General features: G+C 37.7%; 1 protein-coding gene across 8 annotated transcripts in view; it reads left to right on the top strand.

The window, feature by feature from the left end:
• Positions 1-13,680, top strand: part of ST18 (ST18 C2H2C-type zinc finger transcription factor) — a 171,294-nt gene that overhangs the window by 98,326 nt on the left and 59,288 nt on the right. For 3 of the 8 annotated variants that reach the window (XM_069854103.1, XM_069854095.1, XM_069854096.1), the window contains 2 exons: positions 2,072-2,128; positions 4,015-4,045. The exons of 2 other annotated variants lie outside the window; for them this stretch is intronic. In XM_069854103.1, the coding sequence (XP_069710204.1) occupies positions 2,072-2,128; positions 4,015-4,045 (88 nt within the window). The remainder of the gene's footprint in view (positions 1-2,071; positions 2,129-4,014; positions 4,046-13,680) is intronic. 3 more of the 8 variants (XM_069854098.1, XM_069854097.1, XM_069854099.1) reach the window with 1 other exon arrangement.

The following is a 13,680-nucleotide window of genomic DNA, read 5'->3' as shown; positions in this document are numbered from 1 at the left end:
GAATGGCAGTAAAAGTGTGGCACATAAAAGGTTTATTAAAGGAAATTAAAGTCCATCATTGCCACACCTGCTCCCCTATTATAAGTCTATGGCAGGTCAGTGCCTTCAATCACAACTCAGCATCAGAGAACAGAGCCATGTTTCCCATTACCATTGCAGTCACATTGCAAAAACTCATTCTCCAGGTTTTAAGGATAGTAAAAAGTAAAGGCTGCCATCAGTCCCACTGCGTAAACACAAGTCACTTATATTCCTTCCTTAGTAATCATCAACGTCAGATGTAAATTTAAACAGAGAAAAGATATCATTGTCTGGCTTTGGGATGCATTTCGATCAATTTAGTCTTTCATTTCAGATATCGCTAACCTGTGTTCTAGAATTAGACTTCTTCAGATGCACAAATATCCTTTTCAAATGCTTGTGTTCTCTCCTGCAAAGAGGTATTTCGATTCCAATAGCTGTATATAACGTGTAACCATATATAGCAACAAACAGAAAAAATCCCAGGAAATCAGAATGTTTCTTCTCTCCTAGAAAGGCTGACTTTACTCTTTTCCTTTCTCAGGTCAATTTTGTCATATTCTGTAATACTCTTTCAGATAAGACCTTCAAAACATCTCAGCTATCTGAGTCACAGAAAGCTAAAAATAAAGCATCGTCAGATCTTCAAACTCTAGAAATGGAAAAAGGCACAAACAGAGCCTTGTGTACCTTCCCTTTGTGGGGCAAATAAATTCTGCTGATCCTCAGAAAGGAAGAATGAAATAATCAACAGTATCTTATGTTGACATTGTTTTTTATCTTGCAACATTTTGCAAGAAAATATATCAGGTACAGGCAACTTCTGGTATCCATAAAATGCATCTACATGTTGTCCAGCATGGTTATATAAATCAGATGCTGGCATTGTCATTTGTTCCCACAAATCAATCTGCAGAAGCACATTGGAGTTGCTTCATCTACAGCATGTTTGATCACTCCTTTACAAACAGAGCAACCAAGATTCAAAGCAAGTGTAGATAGTAACATACTACCATAAACTGAAGAATGCCAAAGTTCCTGATATTTCGCCTAGACAAAAATATGACATGATAGAGTCTTCCTTACATAAAAATTAAGAGTTACTTCTAGAAAGAAGAGGAATTTCCCCCCCCAGACATGGTTAAAATCACACTGTTGTGCAATCTGCTCTATGTCACTGCAGCTCTCCACACCAGAACATGAAATCTTGATCCCTTTGAATTTCAGAGGTTTGTAATAAAATGCTTGGATTGAAAACCTGCCCCTAAAATTATGGGTCTGGTTCAAATCCAACACTAGAAGGTGGATTTTTCCAGTGCTGGTTTAGATGTACCAAAAAGGGTCATGAGAACAGCTAATCTTGGAAGATCTCTCCTATTTCAACTAGAAATCTTATGGCAACACCTGAATGTTTTGGGAGGTCGATTTTTTAGTTGCTTTTTTAATGTGAAATACAAACCTCCACTAGATTCTTGAAAAAAACCCCACAAACCTGTTACTGTGTCTTTGACCAAAACTTTTGCAAGAAGTAAATGATCAAGTGATGAAGCCTTTAAAAACTGTACATGTGCAATTATCTACATTCAAGCAAGAATGTTTCATGTTTTAAAGACAAAGTTATCAAAGATGAAGGATCCAACACACCTATTAAGATAGGCTTCAGCTACAAAAATAATGCAGAGTGTCTGTAGACACTGTGTCTTTCTGGGACCTTTTCTTTCAGGAGGTACACGCAGAAAATAACAGTCATAGAGCATTACTGTTTCTAATCTTATGTCTTCAGCCAACACCTGTAGATCCTTGCCATTAAACCTTACAGAATTACTTATATCCATAACTTTATTAAACAAATCTGTATCATTAAAGGTATCTCCTAGGTATTTACTAGATATTCACAGATGGCTTTTTATCTCTTTGACAAGATTAATAAGACATGATTATTCTTCTTTCTATTACTGTCTAGCCTTTGGAATGTGAGAGAAAAAAGCATTTGAGACATTTTTTTCTCAATGAAGAAAGGAATGAATTAAAGACTTTGTGTTAATATTGCAGATGGATGCAGATGGGGAAAATAAAAAGCTGCGCACACGCTCAAAAGGAACCAAGGGTGAGTTAGCAAGCACGTTCCAAGACCCTGTGCCCAGTACACAATGAAATATGATAGTTCCTGTGCACAGTTCCTAATACTCAGTAAGAGAGTGTGCAGCTTCCTTAGGGCTGCTTTTTTAATCAAAGCAAGACACAGGCTGCTGGTATTAAGAGGCATGATGGTATTAGCTATGGTTTAAAGAAAAGCAGAAAAAAATCTACTGTATGCTATTTTATTTGAGCTATTTCTCAGAGAAAATAAAGGTTATGCTTTTTATTGTGCAAAGATTTTCCATAGGGAGTAGAGCCAGACAATATCAAATAGCTGCTTTCAAAATAATGTACAAAACTTTGTCTCAGCCAACTGAATGTTTTCCTGCTTGTTGCCAATAATTATCTGTAAATTAGCTGCAGAAATGTCCAGAAGTAAATTTATTTTGATCAAAAGGTGGATATGTATGTGGCAGAAGAGAATCTTGCACTTTTTTTTAGGTACTTATGTTCATATTTTATTTTGAAAAGTTATGACACAGTTTTATTTCCGAGATATTCCTCTCTTTTTATAAGGAACAGATGGAAATGCAGTATTGAGAGATAAACAGGCCCTTAATGATCTCAACATCTGGAAAACATGATTGACTAACATTTCAGCCCTTCCAGGAAAATAACTTTTTATTTTAATTAATAACACTCTTTTTACTCTTGATAGGGAGTGAAAAATTGAGGTACTTAAAAATAAATGTCAAAGTTTTGCCTGCCCTATGAGCAGTTTTGTTTATGACTGTTTTCAGGGGGGCAAAACATCCAACCTTCACTCTGATTTTCATGCGAATTGTGCACTCTCAGGACCATGCAAAACAGGCTAGTTTGATTCATTATCGTAACTCAGTAGTTCTAGATTGTTAATATCGTGCCTTCAGCTTCAAGTTTTGGTCAGGACAAAAAATTAAAGTGCAGTTTGGCTTAATTCTCTAGTTTCAAATAACCAAAGAGGTCAAAAGTGCTAGACTTCACTTTGGGAAAGAGAGAGGAAGGGGGTGGAGGCACCACAAACTGCCTGCAGACAAGGGGATAAATACAGCCAAGCCTTTGTAAAAACATAAGCATTGTCATATCCAATCTTTGACTCATGTCCCTATAATGCTCTCTGAAATTAATGTAAAATTCATATACTTCAAAAGTACCAGGACAGAGGACTTGGACAAAGTTGTTGAATAGAGAAGTTACATATTCACATCTCAGCATTAAACCATGTCTTCTCCGTTGGTCAGGACTGTGAATTAAAACAGTCTGCTAGGCTTAGCAGATTTGAATTGTGTTTAATAGAGGACTCTTTCCACTCCAAAAAAAGGGTAATAACACATTTTTAAAACTTATGGATTTTGTTTCTTTATATTTTTTATACACCTGCACACATGTCTATAAGGATTAATAGATGAGGAGCACTTCCCCAGGAGTGGAAACAACAGAAGTTGCCTGTGCAATATGAATAATCCTTAGAACCACCTGTTGACTTTGTCAATACACCATATATCACTGTGTGGGCAGGTATATGTAAAAACCAGTCTTTGTCATTACCAAATTGAATTAAAATTCAGAAAAAGCAGATATTTGTCATTCTATTTTTTAACAAAAACAAATGCCTTCTCTTTTATTTTTTCTTATTATTTTTCTTATTTTTCAACTTAACATCATTCTCCAGGTTTTACACATTAAAATAACCGTGAGAATTTTATGTTCAGTTAACATTTGTCACAAGTAGCTACAGTCCTGTTGTTAGCATGAAATAATCACCTGTGTTTTGATAGCCACTCCTCTGTCATCACAGATAGGCAGGTGCAAGGTTGGAGAAAGCACAAGTCTGGAAGTGTAAAATAATTAATTCTTTCCTGGTTTTGTTAACAGTTCAAGTGGACTCTATAGCTCAAGAGCTCAGGTAAGAACACACACAATTTTTTCAGTTTTATTTTCTGATTGTATTGATAAATTCATAGCAATGGTATTGCCATAAAATAGAGAATCCAGCAAATGATGCATCATTAAGCTATTTAGTATATATCTGATTAAAAGTACTTAATGCAGATACACTTCTTAAATATTAACATTAATTATACAAGAATAACCAAAACTAATGCAAAGTGGGCAGGATTCTCGCATGCTGTTGTTATCTTCATCCTGTGTCAAGGCGCATAGTGAAAGAATAAAGTGTCTGATTAGTCTTCAGTACTCTTTTTCCTCCAGTATTATAGTATCGCAACATCTGAACATTCTAAGTGACATTAACTTTTATAAGGTTTTGTAGACGGCTTTTATAAGTCTGATAGTCTGTGAATTCTAGATGTACTCATGATTTGTTCTTCCTTAAGTACTTGCTGAAGTTCCATATTTTACTGAAATAGCAAAGAATACTTGTCAAATTTGCACAAAGCACGGCAGTCTATTCAAAGCCATAAATTCTACAAGAATATTTATAATTACCTGTAATCTAGTGAAATTTTAACATTACTACTTTAATCTCACCAATGTATACATCAACTCCTAAATAACTGGTCTAAGAACTTAGAACAAACCCTGAAAAGACTGCTATATTATTCAGTACCAAATTGTTAAGAAAGAACACGTACCAGCAAATTCAAGTTTTTCTTGGGACAAGTTCATTCTTCATGTCCCTCAAGGAAAACATTTACCTGTAGATGCAAATTCTTAGTGTTATTAATGAAAATTACAATGGACTAGAGTTGCAATATAAATACTGAAAACTTTTGCCAAAAATCTTAGGAGTTTTTCTTAAATTAATTTATTTTGCCTAGCCTACTTTTTCTCACATTCTAATGAGCTGCTTTCTTAACTGCAGCCGGTATCTGAAGTATGTGCTTGTGGGTTCATCCATCTAGGGAAAAAAAAATTTATCATGTGATGCATTTGATCAATCAAAATGACACTCTCTCTCAATACAGGACATGAAACATTTCCACGAGGCTATTTCAAGTGAAGATATACAATGTTTTTTGGTTTTGTTTTATAACAGAACTGAGGAAATTAGAGGCTTGTTCTAGATGTTCCATGAACAGAAGTAAAGGCTAACTTTTTGGATAAATTATTCATGGTGAATCACTCATTTAGTTGTACCGTGGACCTCATTTTTCTGCATGGTTTCAGTTTCCTGAGATTTAGTGTTCTCCTTTTTCTTCTCTGCTTCCCTAATTTATGCACCAGAAGGATGCATTAATCTGAAGAGGCAACCATCCAAAAATGAGGATGGTCCATGTGTTCCTAAAAGAAAAATGTTTGAAAAATAGAGGATGTGCAAGATTCTGCAATATCAGGGAAGCTGTAATTTATGCATTACCAATTATTAGAGCTTTTCACAAGCTACTTTGTTTCTCCCTGTGAAATATATGCTATTTTAGGAACTACTGTGAAACAGATTATACTATCAGAGACGTGGACAGGCATTGAAGAAATGTACTTCGGTTTAAAACAGTAGCTAAACAGCCAACAAAGCCATTGCCCAGTCATTAATTTGGTATTGGTAACTTCTACAGTACCAAATTCCACACTGAGTATATCCACATTCTGGCATGTAAGTCTATTTGTTTGTGAAAAAATAGAGGAAGTGAAGTAGGGGCTGCCTTTTGGAAAAGTAGCCTACAAATTACATTCCTATTAATCGTACCCAAATTATTCTGGAAAAAAAAATGTATTGAAAATTCTTCAAGATTTAAAGACTGAAATAGTCTGTTGTGTTCCCTGGATGCAGATATTGGAACCACTGTCTTTTCTAACCAAGGTTCTAAATGCTGTGTTGGCTGAGAAATTTAAATCCATGCTTAATTAATTTCTCCTTTTCCCCTGGCTTATCCTATCTGACAAAGCACTTTTGCACTTCTTATTGAGTTTCAGTTACAAAGTGCCCTGGGATACTTCTACATGAAAGGCACTACATAAGCTTATATGCTCATATTGTATTATTATTAGTTTTGTTACATTGATTGGTTCTAGAGCATTTGTTAGGCTTTTCTTATTCTGCAAGTTGTGGTTCACAAAAGTAGGGAATTAAAGAAAAGGAGAGCAAAACAAAGAGTTGCAATTACCAGTTAGCTCAAATAATGCATGAAAATGTCTCTCTTCTAAATTTCAGGGCTTGTATTCTTGCTTAATGGAATTCCATGCCGAAATAATCTATTGAGTTCAAGAAAGCCAAGATTTTAACCAAAGATCTGGCTAATGGCTTTGCTTTGTCCACATTTTCATGAGAAACAGGACCACCTCTCCACATAAAAATAATATTTTGATAAAAATATCATCTTAAGGGCCTAGCTGGGTTTCAATTTTTTCCATTTAGTAAAATAAATGAATTCTCTTGCTCTTCATTGAGTTTTCAGAGGACACTACTTTTCTTCCAGATACTGACCAACTATACACAACTATTTAAGTGTCAAATTTGCTCTGATTTAATGTAATTATTTGCCATAAGGAATCACAAATTTCAATAACATATTATTAGTTTTCTTTGTATATTAATATTATTGATATTTCTGTGTTATTAGTTCACATTTAGACCTTTTTTTACTATATCTACTGTATATGCTGTAGTGTTGAATTATATATGCAAAACTTAGAATCATAGAATCATGGAATAGTTAGGGTTGGAAGAGACCTTAAAGATCATCTAGTTCCAACCCCCCTGCCATGTCCACAGACAGACCACTAGATCAGGCTGCCCAAGGCCCCTTCCAGCCTGGCCTTAAACACCTCCACAGATGGGGCATCCACAACTTCCCTTGGCAACCTGTTCCAGTGTCTCACCACTCTCACGGTGAAAAAATTCTTCCTAATGTCCAATCTAAATCTGACCTTCTCCAGTTTACACACATTCCCCTTCCTCCTATCACCACAAGCCTTTATGAATAGTCCCTCTCCAACTTTCTTGTAGGCTTCTTTCAGGTACTGGAAGGTTGCTATAAGATCTCCAGGCTGAACTAGCCCAACTCCCTCAGCATGTCCTTATAGAGAAGGTGTTTCAGCCCTCAGATCATCTTTGTAGCCTTCCTCTGGACACATTCCAAGAGTTCTATATCCTTCCTATGTTGAGGATTCCAGAACTGGACACAATACTCTAGATGAGATCTCACAAGAGATGAATAGAGGGGCAGAATCCCTTCTCTCAACCTGCTGGCCATGCTTCTTTTGATGAAGCCCAGGATACGGTTGGCCTTCCGGTCTGTGAGCTCACACTACTGGCTCATGTTGAGCTTCTCATTGACCAGCACCTCTAAGTCCTTCTCTGTGCGGCAGCTCTCTATCACGTCATCCCCTACTGTGTACTGAAAACAGGGATTGCCCCAACCCAGATGCAGGACCTTGCACTTGGCCCTGTTGAATCTCATGAGGTTCTCACAGGCCCACTTCTCCAGCCTTTCCACATCCCTCTAGATGACATCCCATCCTTCCACAGTGGCAACTACACCTCTCAGCTTCATGTCATCTGCAAATATGCTGAAGGTGCGCTCAATCTCGCTGTCTGTATCATTGATGAAGAAGGCACCGGTCCCAGTACAGACCTCTGAGGGAAACCACTTATCACAGATCTCCATCTGGACTTTGAGCCATTGACTACTACTCTTTGAATATCACCCTCCAACCAGTTTCATATCCACCAAACTGTCCACCCATCAAATTCATATTTCTCCAATTTAGAGAGAAGGATGTTGTGGGGGTCTGTGGCAAAGGCTTTACAGAAGTCTAGATAGTTCACATCTGTCAGTTTTCCCATGTCCACTGCTGTGATCACCCCATCATAGAAAGCCACTAGGTTTTGGGAGAGCTGAGGTTGTTTAGCCTGGAGAAGAGGAGGCTGAGGGGAGACCTTATTGTTCTCTACACGTATCTGAAAGGAGGTTATGGAAAGGAGGGAGCTGGCCTCTTCTCCCAAGTGGCAGGGGACAGGACAAGAGGGAACGGCCTCAAGCTCCAGCAGGGGAGGTTCAGCCTTGACATCAGGAAAAAAAATTTCAGAGAAAGAGTCATTGGGCACTGGAACAGGCTGCCCATGGAGTTGGTTGAGTCACCTTTCCTGGAGGTGTTTAAAAGACAGGTGGATGAGGTGCTGAGAGGCATGGTTTAGTGATTGATAGAAATGGTTGGGCTCAATGGGTCTTTTCCAACCTAGTGATTCTGTGATTCTGTGATTCTTTACTTCCCTTGCCAAGTTTAGCTCCAGCTGCACCTTGGCCTTCCTTTCTTCATCCCTAGAAAACCGGGAAGCATTCCTATACACATCCCAGGTTACCCATCCCTGCTTGCACTGCCTGTGCAGTTCCCTCTTCTTTGGTTTAACCAGCAGGTCTCGACTCGGCCACACTGGTCTCTTTCCTTTCCTGCCTGATTTTCTGCATAAGGGGATTGAGCGCTCTTGCGCTTTATGGAAAGCATCCTTGAATATTTTCCTGTTTTCTTCTGCTCCCTTGTCTTGGAGGATCACTTCCCAGGGGATCCTACTGAGTAATTCCTTGAAGACCTGGAATGCTGCTTGCCTGAAATTTAGTGTCCTGACTATGCTCCTTACCTGTCCCCTATCCCTCTGGACCTTGAACTCCAGCAGTGCATGATCACTGCGGCCCAGGCTGCCTCTGATTCCAAGATCACTGATGAGTTCACTTGTATTGGTGACCGTAAGTCCTTCAAAACAGAACTGTTTCTCCTTTCAGTCATAGTTATTTACTTATGAAAAACATGGTTTGATTTTTTACTTAAGAATATAGTGCTATGTTGATTTCATTGGTAGCTAAACTACCTACAGGAAGAGATGAATCTTTTATTACAACCTAAGCATAGCAAAACACAATATGCGTCTGAAGTGGGTGCTAAAGCCAGAAGATATCCATCCCATGCATTCAGGTTTGAGTTGGACACGTTTGGGGCATAATAACTCTGGTTTCCATCCTCTACAAGAAGCAAAAAGAAGTCTTCTCTTACATGACTTAGTTAAAGACCACTGAATGGACCAGGACCTTCAGCTGTGTTCAGGATTAGAACAAAAAACAAAGGGAAATGAGAAATATTGGTGTGATGTATCCTCATTACTCTGTTCTATTTAACAGATGGGATACAGTACGATGAACCATCTGTAGGTTATGGAGCGGCATCTGGGTCAGACCAAGGAAGAGCAAATTGGATTGATCCAAGCATGGGATTACAAAAGCATAGATCAGTTTGGCTAACTCCATATTTGAATAGAAAGGATACCTTCTTTGGCTTAGATACAGGTGAAAACTATTCTTTTTGTTTTCTGTCACTAACGATTAATGAAGACTCTACAAAACACTGGTGTTTCAAGTTGTGGAGAACAGTCCTGCACTTTGGTGGGAATAGTCACACTTCCTCTTACTCTCTGTAGCGCTGGATCACTTTTTCAAAAGGACCATTTCTTCAGAAGTCAGGAAAGCTACTTCTTATCTAGAACTCATTCCAGATGTTGTGAGATATTTTAGACATTCAGATAAGTTGAACTGTTCAGTGTGAATGTAAAGAGATATGAGTATCACAGGGATATGAGTATTTTGAATGTTTTAGCAGAGAGAAGTAATAAAGCAGAGAAATTTGGACGTCTCTTTGAAAGGAGTAACTGGACGCTTCACTCTTTGCTACTGTGTCTTGATTAGGAAGGTGAGAAACTAACAAAGCAACCCTGCAAATAATGGTAGTGAAGTATTATTCTTCAGGAGGTTTATGTTACTAAAACATACCCCTCAACTTTATCCCAAAAGTTTAAGAGGCATGTTTTGCTAACTAAAGTAGTTATTACTTATTCTACAATACTGAATATTTTGCTGCTTTCCTCTAAGTAGTGGTAGATTATATGCGTCCAATTATAACTGAACCCCTATTTCAGACAGTAATGGAATGAAGGGAATACAGTTTGGTAGACAGAAGATGATGTGGCCACTCAGGTAAAGTTCACGGCATGAAAGAAAAGGGCTGTGGGTGCCTAGCTGCATTTAGAAAGGAATGATTAATTGATAACTCTTTTTCTGAGCTTAACAAAATAAGCAGGGTTTTAAGAAGTATTTGTATGAAAAGAAAGAAGTCATCTGGCAGATGACCTGAGAAAGAGGTGAAAGCAGTACAGCTGATGGAAGAAGTAGACATCTGTCAGAAATCACATAAAAGGGTTCTAAGATGTTCCTTAGTAAGAACTGAGGTTTTGATTAATTTGTGTAGCTATTACGTTCATAGTACTCCTATCCCATAGCACTGCTTAAAAGCGAGACAGAGACTGGGAAAGCTGTTTGTTCCTAGCCTGTATCTGGAAAAACTGTCAGGTTTGTCCTTTGGGCTTGCCTTCTGTTTCCACAGGAGTTGGTCACAGATTTTTGATTTTTCTGGAAACTGCTGGGGAAAAGTGCATTTGTCATAATCCTGAAAAAGTACATTTGGAACAGAACTGAGGTGCACTCTTGGATTTCCTGATGACTCGTCTGTCTCCCACTGGCAGAGAATGTGGGACCCTTGCAGGTCTTAATGTGCTCTGCCGAAACAAAGTGTATCCTGGAGTCCAAATAGACCTAGTAGTAAATGTTAAATGAAGATGGTCAATAGTTACATCTCCTGCCAGGATATTTGAGGGGATTGATGCACGGACCACTGCCTGATGAGCAGAAGACCTTTATTTAGGCTTAATGGCTCCTTTATATATGTTAACTAGCAAGAACAGCCGGTTTTTCTTTACAATGATTGCTTGGTTTTGCTACTTGTTCCGGCGCCTGGGCCAGGCATACAATGTGGTGTTATAGGATTGGCCAAGATTAACTGTTCATGCCTTCTTCATGCTTCTTCTTCTCTCAGTCAAGGTCTTTCAAGGACAGCCTCCATTTTCCTGTGTCCTTCAGCCTGCAAAAACCTCCACAGATATTTATTCTGATTTTGTGCAGACGTGTCTAAGCTTGACAAAAAGTATTTTTGCAATTGAAGACTGGATGTTGGCAGCATACATTCTCAGTTTCCCTCCCCAGTGTTCTTTGTGATGGTAACTGGCTGGGTCGAAGTTGTGTCATTCAAGTATTTCTCCATACATCTAGATTAGGCATTTCAACTGAGACAAAGATCTGTGTCACACTGTTCTGCTGATAACTGATCTTCAATTAAACAATGGGCATTAATCTGAAGAGTACATATTTTCAATGTTCATTAACAGAATGATGAGTCAAGCGTATCTACTGCTTGCTCTCTGGCTTGGAAAAGGAGCTTCCCCCCTGCCCTAGTCACTGTAGAGACTCAAGTGGTTATGAGACTTTGAAAATGTCAACATCTGCCTCTTACTCCATGATTTCTGGTATAAGCAAGGCTGTCATGTTGTCATCGGTCTTCCTTAAATTCCCAGTAAATCTTGTTCATTTATAATTCTTTTCTGACAGCACTGTTATCTTCCTAAGGAATTGAGGCTGGCATGCTTGTCAGTGCTCTCCTCAAAGAATCTGTGGAAATCTATGTTTTATGCAAAGGAAAAATGATTTTGTAATTGATGTTTGATAGAAAATATTGAACAGTCAAGCACAAATAGACACTGAACAATCAGTAACATACTGGTGCAGTTTACTGTGAGGCAAAGGTGAGTATATGCTGGTCACAGAACTAATAAAATAACAGCACTGGAATTCACCTATCCTTATTATTCTATCCTGTATGTCAAGCATTCTCATCATAACTAATAAAACAAGCATTAATATAACTTGTAATGGCAATCAAATTTATAGGTCTGTAATGTCTAAGTTCTTCCCTTATTTCTTCCTTCATTGTCAGGCTCCCCCCTCTAATTAGCTATCAAATTGTGAAATCTACAGTGCTATCATTTCTCCTCTCCCTTTGCTTTGCCTCTCCCTCTCTTCTTCTCCTCTCCCTTTTCCTGGATGTCTTTTTTGCAGCCCCATGCACTCTCATAGTTCAGAAACAGGCTGTTCTTTCATTACTGTTAAAACAGTAAACAAGAAGCAAATATACACAGAAAGAAATTAAAAACTCAAACACATTCCACCTTGAATTTTCTCCATTCGACATTCACAGGAGTGGGTTAAGGCTTGCAAAAAGATGTTTGGTGAATAGAGAATATCAAGTAAATTTTTTTACTGTTAAAATGTCATTCTATGCATGAAGCAGTAAGAACCTACACTCTTAAAAATATTGTCATTGTTTCTGTGAAGACAAATAGTTCTGGGCTATCACAAGTAAGAACTTTAATATTTTACAGGTCAACCTAAGGTTGACAGTTACTTTACTTAACTGTTTAGTGAACTGTTCTGTATAATGATTAAGATGATTGAAATAGGAACTGAATCTCACTCCTTTTGAGACACCTGTGGTTGGAATTGTTAATTACAATGAATCATTTGGCTAATTCCTGTAGATATTAAAACCCTTTAATCTATGCACTGTGACCTCTACTTTTTCCTCCTGGTTTTATTTAGAATATTTAAAAATCATATTTCCTGCTTAGATTTCCATTTTAGTTTGCTTATTTGATTATTTGCATTTGCATTATAGGTGACTTTTATAGCTTTCTTCGATAACAAATGCATTAGATGACTCTCTAGCATATCATAGGCCTCTTTTAATATCTACCATGTTCATTTCTAGCTGACAAATGCAGCCTTGATGTCTCTTTTCTTTTTTATTATTTCAATTGATTTTGGTCTTACAATTTTCCTATCTAAGGATTCCATTTAATCTAAAAAAAGCCAAAATAAAACCCAGCAATGAGTAATTAGTTTCAACATTCTTTTCTGTAACAGTTTTATAATATATTTCAAATCTACATTACTTTAATTGTGGCTGGTAGAATAGCAGATAGTTATTTTTGTCTACCTAAAAGCTTATGACATCTCAGAATGTTCCTTGCCTTCAACTAGAACGTGTACTTTTCTAATATATTATAGGAGTTGTCTTCCTCATAACAACTTCTGTGCTCATCAGCACACAGTAAATGTGATCCTCCCAACCCTACACAGAAATTTACAGTTACATATGCCTTAATGCTTTCTGTTATGTGACAGAATGCATCAGACTATTTTAGCCACAAATGGTTGTTTCCTCTTACGGCAGATCTCTTCTATATATGACCACAATCCATACAGAGATTGAAATGTCAGCCAGCGACTTCTGCTTCATATATATCAATCATGAGTTAAATATTATGGCTGGCTGAATTGCTCTGTCTGACTGATGTCAAGGGTATATTCAGCCAAGAAAAAGCAAGCTGAAACAGACTGTGGAAAGCCTGGAGGTAGCAAGGAAAGGAAAAGAATGCAGCCATGAGACCGCCTGCTACATTAAAGCATTGAAGAGAGGTATTGGCTCCTGACAACGAGTTGCTTACAGTCCCATTGTCTGTTATAAGTAAAAAGAAAAAGCTTATCTTCTTTATGTCTTCTCTAACTGGACTGTAGTTACTAGCATGCTTTTTATTTACGCATTTTCTGGTGTTAGCAGGCTGACTACTCACATGCAAAGATTGTGTGGATGATCTGTAGATTTGCCTAGAAACTTAATCCACTCTAAGCCAAATTTTTGGCTTGG

The sequence above is a fragment of the Phaenicophaeus curvirostris genome, chromosome 3 (assembly GCF_032191515.1).
Source record: "Phaenicophaeus curvirostris isolate KB17595 chromosome 3, BPBGC_Pcur_1.0, whole genome shotgun sequence".
Classification (NCBI taxonomy): Eukaryota; Metazoa; Chordata; class Aves; order Cuculiformes; family Cuculidae; genus Phaenicophaeus; species Phaenicophaeus curvirostris.
Note: the sequence above shows the minus strand (reverse complement) of the source record. Positions and strands in the feature narration are given on the sequence as shown.